Source organism: Phragmites australis, chromosome 24 (genome assembly GCF_958298935.1).
Source record: "Phragmites australis chromosome 24, lpPhrAust1.1, whole genome shotgun sequence".
Classification (NCBI taxonomy): Eukaryota; Viridiplantae; Streptophyta; class Magnoliopsida; order Poales; family Poaceae; genus Phragmites; species Phragmites australis.
In genome coordinates, this window is record NC_084944.1 from 1,654,883 (window position 1) to 1,673,195 (window position 18,313).

The 18,313-nt window shown below is 43.8% G+C and overlaps 2 protein-coding genes across 2 annotated transcripts; both read left to right on the forward strand.

Moving 5' to 3' along the window:
• The first annotated feature begins 3,038 nt into the window (after positions 1-3,038).
• LOC133907727 (zinc finger protein ZAT9-like) lies at positions 3,039-4,550 on the forward strand. The gene has a single exon (XM_062349807.1). The coding sequence runs from the start codon at positions 3,302-3,304 to the stop codon at positions 4,289-4,291; it is 990 nt and encodes a 329-aa protein (XP_062205791.1). The 5' UTR covers positions 3,039-3,301; the 3' UTR covers positions 4,292-4,550.
• A 666-nt stretch (positions 4,551-5,216) lies between these two features.
• LOC133907987 (uncharacterized) lies at positions 5,217-18,178 on the forward strand. Its single transcript, XM_062350129.1, has 5 exons — positions 5,217-5,353; positions 5,471-5,721; positions 6,514-6,600; positions 12,834-13,576; positions 16,480-18,178. Exons 1-5 carry the CDS (start codon positions 5,217-5,219, stop codon positions 17,836-17,838), a joined length of 2,577 nt encoding a protein of 858 aa, XP_062206113.1. The 3' UTR covers positions 17,839-18,178.
• Positions 18,179-18,313: the final 135 nt, after the last annotated feature.

Consider the following 18,313-nt stretch of genomic DNA (forward strand, 5'->3'; position numbering starts at 1 on the left):
GATCAGATCGATGTTTCATGCAAACATTGTAGCAGTACGTACGTAGACAGGCGCACAGTTGCAACACATATATCATCATCGATCAGTTCAAACGCTCTAACTACATCATGGAAGTTTTCGATCATCAGTTGCCTTCGTGTGGTCTACCAGAGAGCATATGGCTGCATGGTTTCATGCACTACGTACGACTCGCTGGTACGTACGTACGTACCACACAGTAGTACGTGAATTAAACCGGCATGTACGTGTCAACTGTTGCGTGCGAATACGATCGATCGATCGGACCGGTACGCAGCGCCCAGCCGGATTGGATACTCGTCGAAATGCTCGTACACAGAAGTACGCACGACCAAGAAATTGGGGTCTGTTTGCTTCCCTGATGAGATTTAGCTATATGAGTGAATGTCTATAATTTTAAAAAGAAATATGTTTAGTTATTTATATTTATAATTTTCGTATGTATTTACTCGTGCAAATGTATGGAGCTTCACTCTTCATTCTAGATGAGCAAATGCAGATTCTGTATCCGCTCATGTATACGGACTCACTTATTAATGTTATAAAATATCTTTATACGAGTAACCAATCAAAATCTCAATTCTTGCATCCGCTTAACGGTCTCAGATTCAGTCAACCAAATAAAAAATCAGCTCATTGCATGCACTCATACAGTTTCATATACAACCAACTAAATATTATTTTATTCAACACATATGACTTCACTTGATCTGCTTCTACTTATCTAAAATATACTATACATCTCTATATAATATTATTCGATCAACTAAATACACCCTTAGAATCTGATCCTATGCACACTTCTAAATTAGAGTTGGTGTACACACTTTTTCAATTAGATAAGATAGTGTTTAGTTAGATGTACTAAGGTTGTCTAAGATGAGCTCTTTCAGAATAAAGCCTCATACAGATTCAAGTATGTTCTTCAAATATGATGAACCACACTTCGTCAGGACCGAGTCGTTCGTGTGAACAGTATTCGCTTTTTTACGGGTTCGTCTGATGCTTAAAAATCAAAACAATGGTTTTTTCTATATTTTATTGGATTCACACAAAAATAATGTATAAAATTGAAACTAAAATTCTTAAAAAAATACTACTTTTATAACTTCTAACAATTGTTAAGGTCTCAAATCATTTTAAAAATCTAGAAAAATCACTAATATTTTTCTTATATGATGGACTAATTTTTAAAATTATTTTCAGACCTATGTTATATGGTGAAAAAATAAGTTCTTTTGTAATACTCTATTTATATATATTTTTATCATCATATACAACCTACCTAGAATCAACCTTTTCAGTTAAACAAACAAAATCTTATACCAAGTTGTCCAATTTTATATAACCAACCGAACATATTTTCGTAACATCTCATACATCTAACCAAACAAGCTACTTGTATCACATCATCTAGGACCATCCCGTTCAATCTCATCTCATCTATGATGATCTCATCCTATTTAACTTCATTCAACCAATAAAACACAACCTAATCGAGCCGCATGTAGATTGCCCGAGCTGGCAGATGGTCATGCATGTATGGTTTATGCATGATCACGAGTAAGCCAAAGGTAAGCATCTGCGTACATACCTAGCTATGTCTAGTTCAAGAGTTCTATTGGGAGTAAGGATATGTTTGTTTTAATTTTAGATTGTGGTTTTCAGTTTTTATAATTCAAAGTTGAAATAAATAGATAATTTTTTTTATCATAACGCTTCACAATTCACTTGTTAAATTATGAAAATCCAAAAAGCTAATTTCCTTTAGTTTTTCATAAATTGTGAAAATCTATTTAACTGAACTGCTCCTCAAAGCTTTTTAAATCCACAATCTAAAATCTTTTTATAATATAATTTTTTATAATCTACGATCTACAAATTATTTTTTAAATCCTTAACTGAAACAAACCAATGCTAAGTTGTCCTACTTTCCAAAATAAAAGGAAAAAAAATCCAGAAATTGTGGCCAGTAATACCCTTATTACAGCTTGACCGGAGTGATTGTACGGACGATCAATTCAGCTAATTAAATCCTGGCTGCTGAAACGGATGGGGGAGCTTAGCTGCTAGCTGACACTTTGTGCTGATCTTTCTGGTCGATACAACCAAAAGGAAAGTAGATACTATTTGCATGTCATTTCTGAAAAATGTGTAGTGTAGGTACACTCTGTGCGCCGACAAAGAAGGGCTGTGTATGCATTGCACGTCCAACCCCTGCCTCTAGTAGCAAGCACTAATCACTGAACACCAACATGGAGAGGATTAAGTAGTAGATCGAGTATGATGTGATGCACAGTTGCGTCTTTTCAGAATTTTTAAAAAAAAGTGATGCACAGTTGCACACACAATCACTCCCATCTTGCAATCTTTGCCCATTTTGCAAGTCAGTGTTTCCAAAGAATGTAACCTCCCTAGCCTTGGAGGCATCAGGATAGCTAGACTTTTAGTACAACATATCAGCACGGACTTTGTGGAGCGAATTGTTGGATGGAGAATTGAATTGGAGATCGGTGTGAGAATCTCCTGTGTTAGCCAGGAGCACATAATCTCTCGCTGGTCAAATGCAATGCACCTTCGATTGGGCAAAATATTCCACCCACAGTTAGTTAATGATTAATTAAATCCTCAATTGTTTGTGTGAATTAGCATGCGACAACTTATGCTGCTTAATTTTCTGCCAAAAGAATCGGCAATCGTGTGAAATTGTAAAGGTGTAACCCCTAGTACTAGCCTTATGTGCATGAATTGAAGATTTGCTGAGTATTATGCCCAAATCCTATTGATCTCGTATTCAATCAGGCCAGTTATGCAAATGCAATTTCATTCTATCCCAGAGACATTTGCAGGTGGGCCATTTTCTTGGAACGGTAATTATCTGTTTATTTTGAGAATCTTCAGTTTTACAAGTGCCTTGAACGCCCTTAATTTTTCAAACCCTGGCCATGTGTGTAATTAAGTGTTCTACTTAAGCAACTCTCTCACCTCCTCCGATCCCACTTGTTCCTTCCTCTCTTTTCTCTTCCTTGGTGGAGGGGAGGGATGCTTGTCACCTACTCCTTTTAAGTTCCCCACTCCCTCCTCTCACACTTCTTCTACCTCTTTTCCATAGAATTGTTTATCCTTGAAACCGAAAGCCAGCACAGAGCAAGCAAAGGGAGAAAGCAAGGGAGGGTGAGAGCGAAAAGAAGCAAGCAGCTGCTCACTCCTTCAGCATTGCAGCGTTTGCTCTGTGTTGCCCTTGCTCAGCTGTCTTTGTGCAGGAATTCTTGCTTGCTTAGTGATGGAGAAGCACACCTGCAAGCTCTGCTTCAGGCGGTTCCACAATGGCCGCGCGCTGGGCGGTCACATGCGCTCCCATGCCATGGCCGCGGCGGCGGCGTACTCGCCGGCGTCGCCACCGCTCTCCCTGGCATCTACCTCGTCGACCGAGATGGGTGACGAGCCGACGCAGCGGAAGCCACTGGCGTCGTGCGTTTTGCGAGAGAGCCCCAAGAAAAGCCGCAAGGTCGGCACCCCTGAATTCTCCGGCGGTGGGGTGGCCCGCGGCGAGTCGATGGTCGTGCAGGACGGCGAGAGCGATACGGAGTCGTCCCGGCGCGGCGGCGCTCGGTTCGCCGTCAGCCGCCGCCGATCGAAGCGGGCGCGTCGGCGCGCGCCACCACCGACGGCCCTGGATCCCGAGCAGCCGGCGAGCAGCGTCTCCGACGCGACGCCGGAGGAGGACGTGGCCATGTCGCTCGTGATGCTATCTCGGGATTCGTGGACGCGGTCCAGATCCGGGCCCCAGCCACACTGGGCCCCGGCGAGCTCGGAAGCCGAGCAGAACAACGACGACAAAGTCAGCTTCTTCGACGACGCGGACGAGCACGCGGCCGCGCGCCCACGCAGCAGGCACCAGTGCGGCGTGTGCAAGAAGGTGTTCCGGTCGTACCAGGCGCTCGGCGGCCACCGCGCCAGCATCAAGAAAGGCAGGGGAGGCTGCGTGCCACCGCCGGTGCCTCCCGCAGCACCGTCCAAGGCTCACCGCGGCGGCGCCCCGGTCATCCACGAGTGCCCGTTCTGCTTCCGCGTGTTCGACTCCGGCCAGGCCCTGAGCGGCCACAAGCTCGCGCACATGCCGTCCACCGGCGCGCTGGCCCCGTCTCCATCGACGCCAGCGAAATGTGTTGACAACTCGGGGTCCATCGATCTCAACGTGCCGGCCGCGATGGACGACGACTTCGAGCTCTCCGCCGTGTACGACGCAGAGTTCGGCAGCACCGGACAGTAAGATCACCTGCTGATCTGATACCTACCACCGATGCCATCTTCAGATCAGCAGACGTACTTACACAAGCGCAAGAAACGCAGCACGACTGCTGCATGCAAGAACGAATTGGATCCTTGGAGGTAAGGCTTGCGATCCATGCAAGGACCAGATGAAAAACAACAGTTCAACATTTTCTGTTCTTTTTTTTACTGTTACTCCTATTGCAATTGTTAGTACTAGTAGTTTTTTTAGAGCAGTACTAGTAGTTCTGAATTACTTGGCCCCTGTATCGAAACCTAATCGATCAATTACTTCAATTTCCTCGTTGAAAACTCTGCATTTACCATGGTCGTTTTTAACCTGTCCCATTAAACTCTGCTTCCTTAAACCTTTACATCACTGTTGGCAAGTGCCAGCATACTAGTAACAGAGTAACTTACCTTCCCAAACTGCTAATCTTTCCATTATAAACTCGATCCCGGATTAATGGTAGTAACTCATAGAACCTTGCTGATTTCTTCATTGTTTTGTTACCTACTTTTGCTTGGCTTTCCACCTGTTGGCTCCACTGTCTTCTGCCTAGAACCAGATCGCTGGTACATGCATCACGCGACTCAGACCATGCCATTTTGTTCAGTTGAGTAGCATTCACGAAGTCATGAGCTGTGCCTGTGCTTCAGCATTTGGCTCCACCGCTCCATCCAAACAGAGTCGAGAGGTAGACAGTTGAGTACTTGAGCTTAGCTTAGCCTCTCTCCTAGTGCTCCAGCTTGCTTTCCGACACTGATGCTGAGAGCAAGTACAATAACGGGCGTATCGACCGCCATGTCATCTTGCTTGATGAGGTGGAGGAGAGAGAGAGAGGGGGGAGAGGGAGCTGTCGCTCCTGCCGTCGACCGGCTGAACGCGCGCTCCGAGGCTCCCATTCCACGTGCTGCGCCCCACCATGTCCGCTCTCGCCGGCCTCTCCTCGCCCACAGCGGCGTCGATGCCTTGGCGGGGCACCGAACTGCAGCCGCGCATCGAGCCTCGGCGAAGCGACGAGCCCCCGGCGGCGCGTCGATGCCGTGGCGAGGAGTGGAGGTAGCGTCTCGCCAGTCACCGTCCCTGTCAGCTTCTGCCGCCGCCGAAGCTACTATTGTTGCGGCTAGGCCAAGGAAGCTGCTTCTGTTTGCTTCCCTGCAAAAAGCCAAATTAAAGGCACTCGCTGCTCCTGCTCCTGCTCCTGATCTGCTCGCACCAGTGCCTGTTCGTTTCCACCGCCACTATCGCCGCTCCTGCATGTGGGCTGCAGGCGGGGCTCCTGGTCCAACTGCCCGCCGCCGCTTCTTGTCCTCCACCACTTTTGGTCCTGGAGCCTAGCGACCCGGTCCGCTCTTTTTGCCTTGGTCTCCTCTCCTCCACGGCCTTTCATCTCGCCCTTCCATTTGCCAGGATTAGGCAGCTCCGAGGTAAAGCATGCTTGCAGCTTGCTCCCATTTACCGTGTCAGCAGTAGGTACGTGCAGTGCATGCACAGTGTACGGTGCTGTCTGAGACAGAACTACTGACAGGAACTCCCTCTATATCTATAAGATGTATTAGGATTTAATAAAGTCTTTTAAAGTATATTTTGACCATTAATTATTTTATAATATATTATCAATTGTCATGAAACTAATATTTTATTAAAAGATACGTGAAATACGAATCTATTGACATATCTTTTGTACAATAAACATGCATATAATTTGACTAATTGTTAATCAAAATTTATGGAGTTTGACTTTTTTAATCCTAATATGTCCTATATTTTGAAACCGAGGGATTACGACATCCTTGATACATGATACCATGTGCGGTGGAGTCGAGTGGATCCATCTGTCAATCTCTGTTAGTAAGGACCATGATCCTGTTTGGTAGAATTTTAGCGCACAGCTACACATCAGATCTTATGTTTATAGGCTAAAGTAAAATGATTTAAGTCTATATTTAAGACTAAAATACAAATAAAATAGCTCATCTAAACACTCACAATGTACACATATCTTCGGCTTTACAAATTTTTAAAGCTAGAAATATCAGCTTCAAAAATTATTGAAGCTCAAACTCTGTCAAATGGGCCTAGAATCTTCTGCAGCTAGCGGTGGATCTCCCATGGTCAACGAGGAAGGGAAGTTTCTTCGAGTCACTGTCGCTGTGTTAAGCAAAGCTCAGTGGAGCGGTCACCTTTTGTTTGGTGCTAGCGTTACTGTGCAGTGCCAGGTTGCAGTGATGGACCAACCGCAGCGCCCGTGTGGTTCGCCGACGACGACCCACGGCCGGCCGTGACCGACTGGTGGCAGTGGACAAGTACGACGTCGCCGCGCGCCGATCGAGCGGTCAATGGCTTCGCAGTGGCATCGCGCCTACTGCGTTGAATCGAGCTCGAGCACATTGAGATGGTCGTGATCATGAGATGCAGCGGCATGTTATGTGCATGTATCCATCTGTGGTGGTGCGAGTAATTAAACTGATGTGCAGCAAATAAACCCATGGCAGTGGTACGCAACAAAGTAGCGAGGAAACCGTATCGAAAACAATTGCTAGTGGGTAGTGGCGCTTGGCCTGATGTTGGACGAGTGATGATATCTAGGCATGCATGTCCATGGGGGTAATCATTGATTTGATTAGGCCTAGCCAACTGGTCAATGTGTTGACATCTTGACGTACGATCGATTAACCTAAGCTTGCAACGTACAATGGTTAATGGAATTTACGGTTCCATTAAAAAAATAAAAAATAAAATATATGCGTGATATAGCTCGACGGACCGACGGACGAACACGAAAATTCACATACTGATATATCAGTTATCAAAACATTCATTTATATTAAGATTCTTGTTAAAAGAGTAATAAAAAATCATAAAGTAAATGAAAGAATTAACAGTTGCATAAGTACTAGGCGGGATAAATGAACTACAACTACCGAGATAGGCCTTACACCCGCAAGACATACGGAGTTGTATTTGGCACCGACGGACGGGCGATCTGGATCCGCGCCTTTGCGCGTCAACTGCATGCAGGGCTGGCTCACGACAGGAGAAGTAAAAGCTACGGCGAGACGAGGATGCATCGGGTCACGACGTGCTCACGAGCAGCGTGCCAACGTACAGGTACAGCACAATCATGCAGACAGCAGCGCGAGCAGCATTCGTACCAGCTACGACGGGTTTCTTAGATTTTTCGCTTGCAATTTAAACGGCCAGAGCACGGACGACCGTCTGCTACAGTACCAGTGGTATCGTAGCGTCGTCCGAGACTGTTCTGCTCAGAAAAGGTTACTGCCCTGCATTGATCTTTCAGTCTTTCAGTAGGAAAACAGCAGATGATGATGGGATGGGGGGATGCATTTCAGGTCAAATATGCTTGCTAGTGGAGAAGTAAGCAAAGCATTTCGGTTCAGACACACTAGCATTATTCGTCGCCCCTATGATTCACTGTTGTGTTTGGCTAGGCGTACTAATCCTATCCTGCATGAGATCGTGCAAGACGAGACGTGGTAAGCGCGTTTGTTTGTTTGGATGATTCATTTTCCTGAATGAGACCATATACGGATTCTAGACATATTCTCGCCAAATGTTTTTTTTTTACTCTTCACCACTGAATACAGTTGTAGTATCTGAACATAAACGCGCGCACTCACCCCCTCACACGCACCCATTCTACACACACCTAACGCACGCACATGCTAGCCCTACAACTACACACAGCTTGAAGAAAGCGTCCATTCAAAAATCACTAGGATCCATCAAGAATCCCGTAGACGACGAGCACGTCGTAATCCCTTCTGTAGCGTCACGTCTGGAGAAGCTGAAGAAATCCGAAATAAATCGGAACTCCCCGTACGTCACCTGGACTTGAAGCCCGGGTGGGCTCGGCTCAACTCCGGAGCCTTACCACCGTGCTGAAGGCACGTTCGCTTCTCGCCAAATGTTGAATGGCTCACTACGCTAAATTTGGTCAAACTACACGCCGTTAAATTTATTTAAAAAAACCTATGTAGAATTTAAACTAAATTTTTTAAAATATACTACTTTTATAATTTCTAATAATTGTTAAGGCATCAAATAAATTCTCAAATATCTAAAAAAAATCATTAGTATTCTTCTTATATGATGGACTAATTTCTAAAATTATTTTTAGCCCTAATAGGTTCGTGTAGGATCAAAATAGACGACTAGAGGAGATGAATAGATCATCTTACAAATTTTTTACGAAATAAATAGTCTACTACTTGTTCACCCAACACTACTAAAAACACACAAATAGAAACATAAATTTTAAAGAGATAAAATGAGAAAAAACTCTAAAGCAACGTAACTTCACGAATAGAATATGAATCATAGGCTCTATTCAAGATCATTTCATGTGCCTTTCAGCGTAAAAGCTTGAAATATGAATGAAGAACGAAATAAAAAGACAGACACCAAAATAAACAACTCTCCAAGTTGATAGAGTAGAGACAAGTGATTCAAGACCCTCTTAAATACATGAGTATATAAATGTTTATATCTCTAGCAATAAAAAAAATAACTTTTTAAGGTTTAAAAATCACAGCTCACGAGTAAAAACGAAAATCAACAAGAAAATAAAAAAAACTTGCATCGAAGGCACGGGGGACCAAAAGAAGTAGACTAGAAAGAGATGAACACAAGCTCATGCGAAAAAATAAACTTCATTAAGTACAGAGGTTAGTCCTATTTTTGACAGATTACAAAGTCGTTTATCTCACAAAAGCTCTAACCTATTACAAAGACTAAACTTATTCTCTTCCCTCCTCCAAAACATATCACTAGACTCTCAAAAGGCTTGCTTAATGAAGTTCTCTCACTAGACTTTGAGTTCTCCCACAACTCTACCCATCTATTTATAGCTTTTAAGAGCTTCATTGGCCCTTAAATTTTCTTATTCCCAAAATAACTTTCACCAGTAATACACTCCTACTTACCACCAGAATATTTTAGTCTAGATTTTGCTCTTTCCATCGAACGATCATGGTTTTTTCAAGACTTAGCTTTACCTCGACGCAAGCTTTGAGATGATGCCACATGACCCTCCAATCCTTCAATCCACGTGACTTAGCACGATTCTCAAAGCGTGACTAGCCATCACTTGCTTTGCCTTAAGCAAGCACTCCGATGTCAACGCGTGTACTCCGTCTTACGATCTTGATCGCCAACAAGTCTCTCCCTCTCCTGATCCCTCGGGCCACCTTGTCATTTGTATCGACATCCCCTTCGCTTGACTTTGTCAACACACCGTCTTCATCCTTCTACATTCATATTTTGCTTGACATCCACATGTACCATTAGGATCAGCCTTGACTCCATCTGGCCTCCTTGATTGTCCGGCACTAAGCCTCCCATTTGGCCCCGATCATCTCGTCGTCGACCGCTAAGTCGCATCAATCATCTGCACACCATGAAACAAGCAAGCATGTTTCTCTCACTCCAAATTATCTCTAGGTTAGCTCAAAACAAAAGTCCTCAAATGAAATCACATCTTGTAGAAATCGTGAATACCGGATGTTCCGATGTGTTTTGCCTATGAACATTGGACCATTCAGTGAGTCAGACTCGTTTGTGCACTGAAGAATCTCGCTCTGCAAAAAAAGGTCCGGTGCATTACTCCGATATTCATTGTCTAGTCACTGAAACATCTGGTGCCTTCATTTCTACTATAATATACTATTCCGATCCCTCTCAAAGAAATGGTCCAGTGATTAGTACAGTGTTCAACCCTACACACTGGACATTCCGGTGAGTACCACTACACTAGATTTCACAATTTCACCCTCCCTGCAAGAAAAACTCCGGTGTACTCTCTGGTGCTCACACGACTCATCACCAGACTGGTCGGTAAGTACCACTCAACAGAACCAAGTTTGCATCCTTCTCTGCTAAAAATAGTTCAATGCACACAAGTAGTCAACACTGGACCATCCGGTGCCTATTTCAAATTTTGTCATCAAACTGAAAACCCCGACATCGACATCAGCATTATATCGGATCATCCAGTGAAGTTAATTTTCCAGACACCGAATAATCCGATGAGAACAAATCACCTAGACTCAGATAAAATTGTTCCAATTTTATTCTCCTTCAACTCAAATTAGTTATGAACAAGAACGAGCATAAACAAACACATACTAACCAAGTTCAACTCAACTCAAACATTATCAATAACTCTTTGTACACATCAATCTAGACACTTATCTACTTGATTTCTCAATTCTTTTTTATTTTATTATTATATAACAATAGATAGATTTAATGGGGCTAGCCGCACTACCGTAGTACTAGTGATATCGTAGCGACTGGGACTGTTGAAAAAGTTGCAAATCGTGGTTAAACTGGCCTACACTGTAGTACCGGCTCATTACGTTTCTGATTTTAGTGTGTATGAATTAAATGTTTCGGTGTGATGAATTTATTACCATCTTATTCGTTTAAATAGGTTTATGTTAGTTTATAAATTTTTGTATTTTAAATATAATATCTTCGAGTTAACATTTTTACACGAAGCGAGAATAAAAACATAAAAAATGTTATATGCATATATATGTCTGCCTCACATGTGAACTGAGCTATAAGCAAATTTTAAACGTGATACGGTACCTATACTGCATTGATCTTTTAGTAGGAAAAAAGGAAAACAGCAGCGAAATATTTTGGTTCGGACGCACTATCATTATTATCAAGTGGTGATTGAGTACGAGAGCATCATTTGCAGCTCCACTATTCACTGGCAGCAAGATAGAAAGTTAGGGAAGTTGATGACAAGATCACGTGGGATAATAATAATAATAAAAATAATAAGCTTGAGGTCTTTGCTGGATAAATCACAAAAGAGTTGTGACCGGGATTAAAATTTTTGCTGAAATTTTAAAGATAGATAAAATATCTAATTTTAGATTATTTTTTTTCACTTATACATGAGACCTACAAAGCATAGGATAAAAAATAATTGAAATTTCATTGAAATTTTCTGAATTTTGGTCTTTTCACCGGTTAAAAAAACATTGTAAAGCAAATTGAAATCTCTGGCTATAACTTGAGACCTCTTAAGCATGAATACTGCAGAAAAGTGACGTATCGATATAGGTTGCGAAGTATAAAAAAAAAATCACAAATTGTTAGATACGACATGGATACTTTGTAGACAGGCCAAACCCAAATTGGCGTTCCCAACCTATTAGCAACCCTATTAACCACCCGCACAACTTTGCTACAGTTGCGGCTCTCTCACGCCGCCCATGCCATGCATCTTGTCACACCGCCCGCGCCCCATGCTCCACATCCGCCACCCTGGCGCCCCGCTGGTCACTGCTCCCTCACACCTAGAGCCAGAGCCATCGTCGATGCCGTGCACACCGCGCTCGTGCATCACCTCATGTCGCCCTCCACCTAGGACACCTGGAGCCGATGGCACCGACGCCTGGAGCTGGAGCCACCGTTGACACCACGCTCACGCAACACCTCCACCTCCATATCCGCGTCCGCTACGCTCCTCGGTCGCAACGAGAGCCCCGCCAGCCTCCACTCTGTCAACACCAACTGTGACTGCATTCCACATGAGCCGCACCTCTATCTACTGGCGGCACTCCTCGGGGATCTTTGTGGCCTTCTTGATCTCGTTTGTCTGGCGCGGAGGGCCCACCGTGGTCGAGCTTAATGTATGTGATAATGTGTGGCGAATAAGACATCTTCTTGATGTCCTGCGTTGTTGTGCCTCTGGGATTTCTCTGTAATCTAAGAATCCTTGTAGGTTTGTGGTTGAATTGTAGAACACGTGCATGATTCACACTTCACATGATCCGACTGGCTAGATCTGAAATTGCTTTCTTAACAAGTGATTTAAGACAACATGCATCCAGATGTAGGCTTTCTCTACTATATCCTGGTTGAGATCGGAGTACAGTCCTTCGAGCTAGTTACATGGGAATGAACTATACTTGCTACTTGCTAGTTTGGTACTGCAGTTCTACTTATCAAGCAATGTTTACGTATATACTTCATTCAGATAAAGTGATTATGTCCAAGCAATGTTTACAAAATACTATTGCAATGTTTCATTATATGCTAGTCAATTAGTTTATTATCATAAAATCATGTCACAGTAGATATTGCAATTTGAGACAAACCAGCTAGCAACCAAAATCCATCATTTACTATATGCAATAGAACATAAGTAGAACATACTATCTAGTTGTTATATCTTTTAATATGTGACTTTTAAGTATGTTATGCCTTTATGTAATAGATCTTAATTAGAACATGTGTACTTGCACTTATTATTATTTTTTAATAAAAAAATTAAACATATCCGTGTTGAATTTTGTTAAAAAATATCGTATCCTCGTATCCATATCGATCCATTACCGATACCTATAACTGTATCGTTGCTTGCACTTATTATTATTTTTAATAAAAAAAGTTAAACATATTCGTATATTGAATTTTCTAAAAAAATATATCATTCCCGTATCCGTATCAATCCAATACCGATACCTATAACTGTATCGGTGCTGCATACCTTGAGAGCGAGAGAGCATCATTTGCAGCCTGGAAGGAAGGCTCGGAAGCATTAGTTGTGTCGTGGGCTCGTGGCTCCCATTTTCTCTCTCTGCTTCAACCTTTTCCATTCATGCTGGTTTCTCCGCCCGATGGAGACGAGGATTCTCGCATCAGCAGAGGCGTCGGGATCTCTCCCGGGGCTCGCCAAGTCGCCGTGGCCTCCTCTTCGCTCGTGTTGAGGACGAAGAACTGCTCAGCCCATGGGCTGAATATACACGTCACGAATCGCCGCGCAGCCCAAAGCTAAAGGCCCCCCCGCCGTGGAGGTCTCCGCCCAACCTGCTGCCACCCCCTCCCTACCCCCAACGCCAGCACGCCGCCGGCGAGCCGTCGGCGATGGGCTACAACCAGGGCCTGCCTCCCCACGGCTCCTCCTGGCCGCCGCAGACGTCCTACTACGACCCGTGCTCCTACGCCTACGCCTACGCCCACCACGACGCCGCCGCTGCCGCATCTGCGCCACCCTACTACCACCAGCTGCCCCCTCCGGGCACCGAGCGCGCCGCTCCGCCCACCGCCTCCTCCTCCTTCTCCTTGTCTGCCGCGGATGCATCGTACCACGCGGTTGGCGGAGGGACGAACCCTTCCGCCGTCGCCGCGCCGTCGCAGCCGACCAGCTTCGCCGCCTCGATGGGGGCGCCCGAGCGCGGCGTGGGACACCAGCCCTACTACGCCCCGCTGTACCCGCCGGCGCAGCGTCGCGCCGCGGTATTCTCTCACGTCTTCCTTTTTTTGCAAGTTTGTTGTGATTTGTCGTACGTGTAGCTCTGCTGTTTTTATTTGCTACGCTCTGTAGAAATTTCAGGTGGTTTTAAAAAATTTGCTGCGCTCTGTGGAGTTTCCTGAGATAGGAGGGATTGGTAGTGTGACGATGTGTCCACTCGGTGATTGGATGATTCGTTGATAGGAAGTTTTTTCTTTTGCTTGGTTACCGATTTGTGCTCAACTGATGATGATAACTTTCTATAAGGAACCTAATTGGTGGATGATTTATGATTACTTGATTAGGCCTTTATAGTAGTTTATCAATGGAATTTGTATGTCTGTACTGAGCAATGCACATTGACTGGCGATTAGTAGCCAAAGGCCTTCATGAAATTTGCAATTTCCTATTCTGATCCTTCTGCTTGGTTCTGCAAATTGTGCTCATAGAAGATAGGAGCTTTGTTGTAAACTCACGCTTCGATGTGTTAGCCTTGTGAAAGGCATTTCAACTGTTAGGAATCATCAAGCGTGTCGTGTTTAACATGCTGCTACACATGCTATGCTGGCTGAGGGTACAGATCATGCACTGATGCCAAAGCATGTAAAGGCCTGTAGGCTCTATAGCCCATGCCTACATCGACTAGCAATTTATTCCTTAGTTGTTATCTGAACCTCTTGTGCCCCTTTATCTTAGAATGTCCTTGTTGATAAGGCCTTTTGTAGCATCCTTATATAAAGTTGATTCTGTAATTGATGACCTATAGACAGACATTTGATCGACAAATCTGATTCACATAGTTTCTTTTCAAAACTAGGCGTTTGGTAGATATATTTGTTGCATGGACATAATAATCTTTGTTTGCGTATCAAATTTAACTCAGTTACAAAAGGAAATCAAACCTAAATATCCCAGTAAATTATATGGTCTTTATTAAAGCTGGAGTTTTGGTGGATTCATCTGTATAGTACATGAAAGTAAGTTTACATGAATGCATGCAATGGATGGAAACCACAATGGATAATTGGTTTACTTAGCTTGTCTGCTTGTGGACTCATGCAAATCAAGTGCAGGTGATGATTTTTGTCCTCGAAGATAAGGATTTATGTATTTTTAAAAAAACTTATGGGTATTAGGTTGTTTGAAGTGCAGTGACACGAGTAGTCCTATCTGTGGTCACAGTGAAACTGGTAGTCTACAAGTGTAATTATTAAGTACTAGCTTGGTTGAGGTGCTCGAGAAGTGCATGTCATTGGTCAAGTATTGGTTATATTATATCATGCTTTGCACAGCTTGTGCTAGGCTAGTTCAAGGACCAGGGCAGCATCCACACTGCAAAGTTCCGTTGCAAGTCCCAACTTTGTTGTTTCCTTGTTTAATATAAGGCTACATACAATCCGATTTGTACAACTCCTTTACAACTCGGGATGAGATGGCTCAAATCATTTGGTTGGTTGTTCACTTATGAATCAAAGGGCTTAAAAACAAGAGTTGTACAAATGGGTTGTACATAAAGTATTTCCCTTTAACAATTCCATAGATTGTTACTTCATAAGGATTAATCAGACTTGGTAATCTCTTTGAAGAATACTCTGTTGTAGCCACCTAGATGAGTTACATTTCAGGTGGATATATTAAAGGTTAGGATTGGAACATGCAGATAGCCTGGAATTTTGAGGTTCATGAGTGACCCAAAGTCCTCTGGAGTGAATTTGGTTTGGCGACTGTGTCCTGAACCCCATCTTTTAACCATGATATCTGTACTGTCACTAACCAGGCATTGTATAGAGATTCCCTAGGAAGGGTTATCCATATTGTAGCTGCTAAACCCCTTTGCAGTGTTGGCCAAACGAGTTGGTGGACCCCTGTAGAAAAAGAATAGTGCTAAAATGAATGGGGAGGTAACAATCTGTCCTTTTCTTTGCTATTCTCGTCAGGCACTGTTGGTTAACCCATTCTGGGATCGGTCCAATGAGGTGCTGCATGGTAGTATGCTGAGGCTGCTGTTGAATGAGACCAACAGTGCATCAGTAATGCGTCCATGGTTACTCCTTCAAACGAGTGTGTACCAGCTCCATATTCATGCTGCTGCTATTATTTGGACTGAGAAATGGCTAACACTGGATTCTGCTGTTGACAGCTTTCTCAATGTTCCTTTGTTACTGGTGTGGACATGCAGCCCACATATTCCATTATCACTCCGATAATTTATGAACAAATGAAATACTCGTCTGCCTTTTACTGTATTTTGTCTGCTTCGCCACTTACATATGTTCTTGCTTTGGTTGAGATTCCTGTTTTGTAGTTCTCCTTTGGATTAAGATTTCTTTCTGAAAATAAGATGTACTCCAAATAAGTGTCGTTTCAGACATCGACACGGTCCCCGAAATACAAATTTGACTACTACTTTTGTTGTAATATGTTGATAAAACATAGCAAAAGTATACTATTATGAAAGTACTTTTTGAGACAAATCTACTCGTATCATTTTCAAGTATCCAAACTCAATACATAAAAAATAATTTGTAGCTAAAGTTTGAAACAGTTGACTGCACGCAACATAAAATGACACTTATTTTGGGACTGGAGGGAGTATGCAAGAGAAGGTGTACTATGCTGACCTGCACTTTTGTGTTTTTGGTAAATTTTCACTTTTGCTTGAAGAATACCTAATTTACCAGCTGTACTTGCCTACTGTACACCGAGTATAGTTTAAAATCTTATGTCACAATACAAAGTGGCAAATTTTTTGTTCATCCAAAATTGGCAGTAAAATATAACGAATTGTATAATCTGAATACTGGGGAGAATGCACAAAGTGCAGAATTGTGTAATGGTGCAGTGCATATTCACACAACTCCTGTACTCAAGTATGTAACCATGGTGTTGTTCTAACTTTTTCTTGCAGGTTGGTGGTATACGGGCACTGTGGGATCCAAGCGTAGGTGTTGAGCCTTCACATGGTGGGGGCAGAGGTCAAGGAAGCTCTGTGCATCATCCTCCTATGTCGATTGTAGGAGTTCCTTCACTACGCGGTAGAGGGAGAGGACGAGGAAGAGGGCGTGGCAGAAGTGGTAGGCAGTTTGCAATTCGTGCACCTGCTGGATCATCTGCAGCAGCACAGGTACAAGATGCAGTGCAAGTTAAAACTGCCAATATAGCACGGGGTCCTGTCCTTCCAGCTGCTTGGTGTGATATATGTCGAGTTGAATGTAATAGCAAGGAAATTCTTGAGAAGCACGAGAATGGAAAGAGACATAAGCGGACTGTGCAGAGAATGCAAGATATGGCTCAGATGCAAGGTATGACTCCAGTTATACCTGGCATGGTCAAGCCAGCGTCTCAAGTTGGTGGGTTACCTGCAACCTCTACTCAGTTGGCTGAAGTAAAAGGCTCCTCTACTGTGCTGCATATGGTCCCAGCTCTGGGTTCATCCAGCCTTGGTGGTGGCGAGCACAAATACTTGGCTCCTGAAAATGTTATACCTACAGTTGCCGGAGTACTAGTTTCTGAAGCAACAGGCAATTCTTCGCTGCAAAATACAGTGCCTGCTACAACAGCAGTTGGTCACAGTGTTGAAGCACAGGTAGAATTGCATGAGCCTTCAAATGAGATGAAAGATGGCAGTGAAGCTCCACCTTCTTATACAACAGGTCCATCAGATACACAATTTGTGGAAGCAAGGATGGATAGCAACGGCAACAGGAATGGTTCAAAGCGAAAGATGACAGGAGCTGACCGTGGTGTAAAGAAGTTTAGAGCGTCCCAAGCCCCACGCCGAAGGCATGAGAGAGTAAGGGAGCAGCCGTTAGTCTGCACTCTTTGCAATGTGACATGTGATACAAGAGCGGTATTTGACATCCATCTGGGTGGCAAAAAGCATCAGTCATGGCTCAAGCGTTCGCAAGGCCCAGACACAGTGTTCGGTCCCTTGGTTATGTATATTCATCCAAACCAGCCCGTAGCGCATACAACAGAAGCTCCAGAGCCACTGTATTATGGCCTTAAGACTCGCGACATGGTTAAGCAGGACGCTTATCTGCTTGGTGCGATGCAACACACATTTCCTGTTGTTCCACAGGCTGGTCAAACCATGACGGCTACTGAAAGTGCTCAAGCAACGTCAGATGCAACCTATGCTGTGCAACCTATGGCTGGGGCAATGGATGCTGCTGAGAAGTCTGGCCCTGGAATCAAGCAGGTTGGCGATGGCGGACCAGTAACTGCATCATTGGGTACTGCCACTGTGGAAGCTGATGCAAAATAGGCACCTGCCCCTGCCAACTCTGTCGATAGTCGATACTGCCTTACAAGTTCCAATGCGTTTTGATGGACAGCAGTCGGCGTGCCTGAGATGTCAAGTTCTCAGTCTTCTTCCTAGTTTCTGCAAGTTTCCATGCCTCCATGGACTCAGGAAAAATGAACACGAGACCCCTTCTTACACGTCTTACTGAGTTTCTGATTGTATATAATACTGAGCAATCTGAAGAACAATTTGGTGGCATAGCCTTGTGTTGTCCATGGTGCATGGCTGCCCGGTTTGAGTGGTCTGGACGTCAACGGTGTGAATAAAAGTTTCCACGAACGTTCAAATCCATTACTTATTATATTTTCTTGTTGTATATTTGTTTTCGTTTTTGTTTCTTTCGCTAGTGATGTGGTATTGTGGTAGCTGAATGTCTTGTTTTCGCTTGACTTCTGACATAGAGAGAGGCTATTGCTGAGTGCAAAACCAGCAGAGT

Bases quoted from the DNA above. Each gene is read 5' to 3' on its own strand.
- LOC133907987 (XM_062350129.1), top strand. From the start codon at position 5,217: ATGTCCGCTCTCGCCGGCCTCTCCTCGCCCACAGCGGCGTCGATGCCT. The intron at 5,354-5,470 runs GTAGCGTCTCGC...GCCAAATTAAAG, and splicing joins TGCCGTGGCGAGGAGTGGAG to GCACTCGCTGCTCCTGCTCC. The intron at 6,601-12,833 runs GTACGACGTCGC...GCATACCTTGAG, and splicing joins CGACTGGTGGCAGTGGACAA to AGCGAGAGAGCATCATTTGC.
- LOC133907727 (XM_062349807.1), top strand. From the start codon at position 3,302: ATGGAGAAGCACACCTGCAAGCTCTGCTTCAGGCGGTTCCACAATGGC.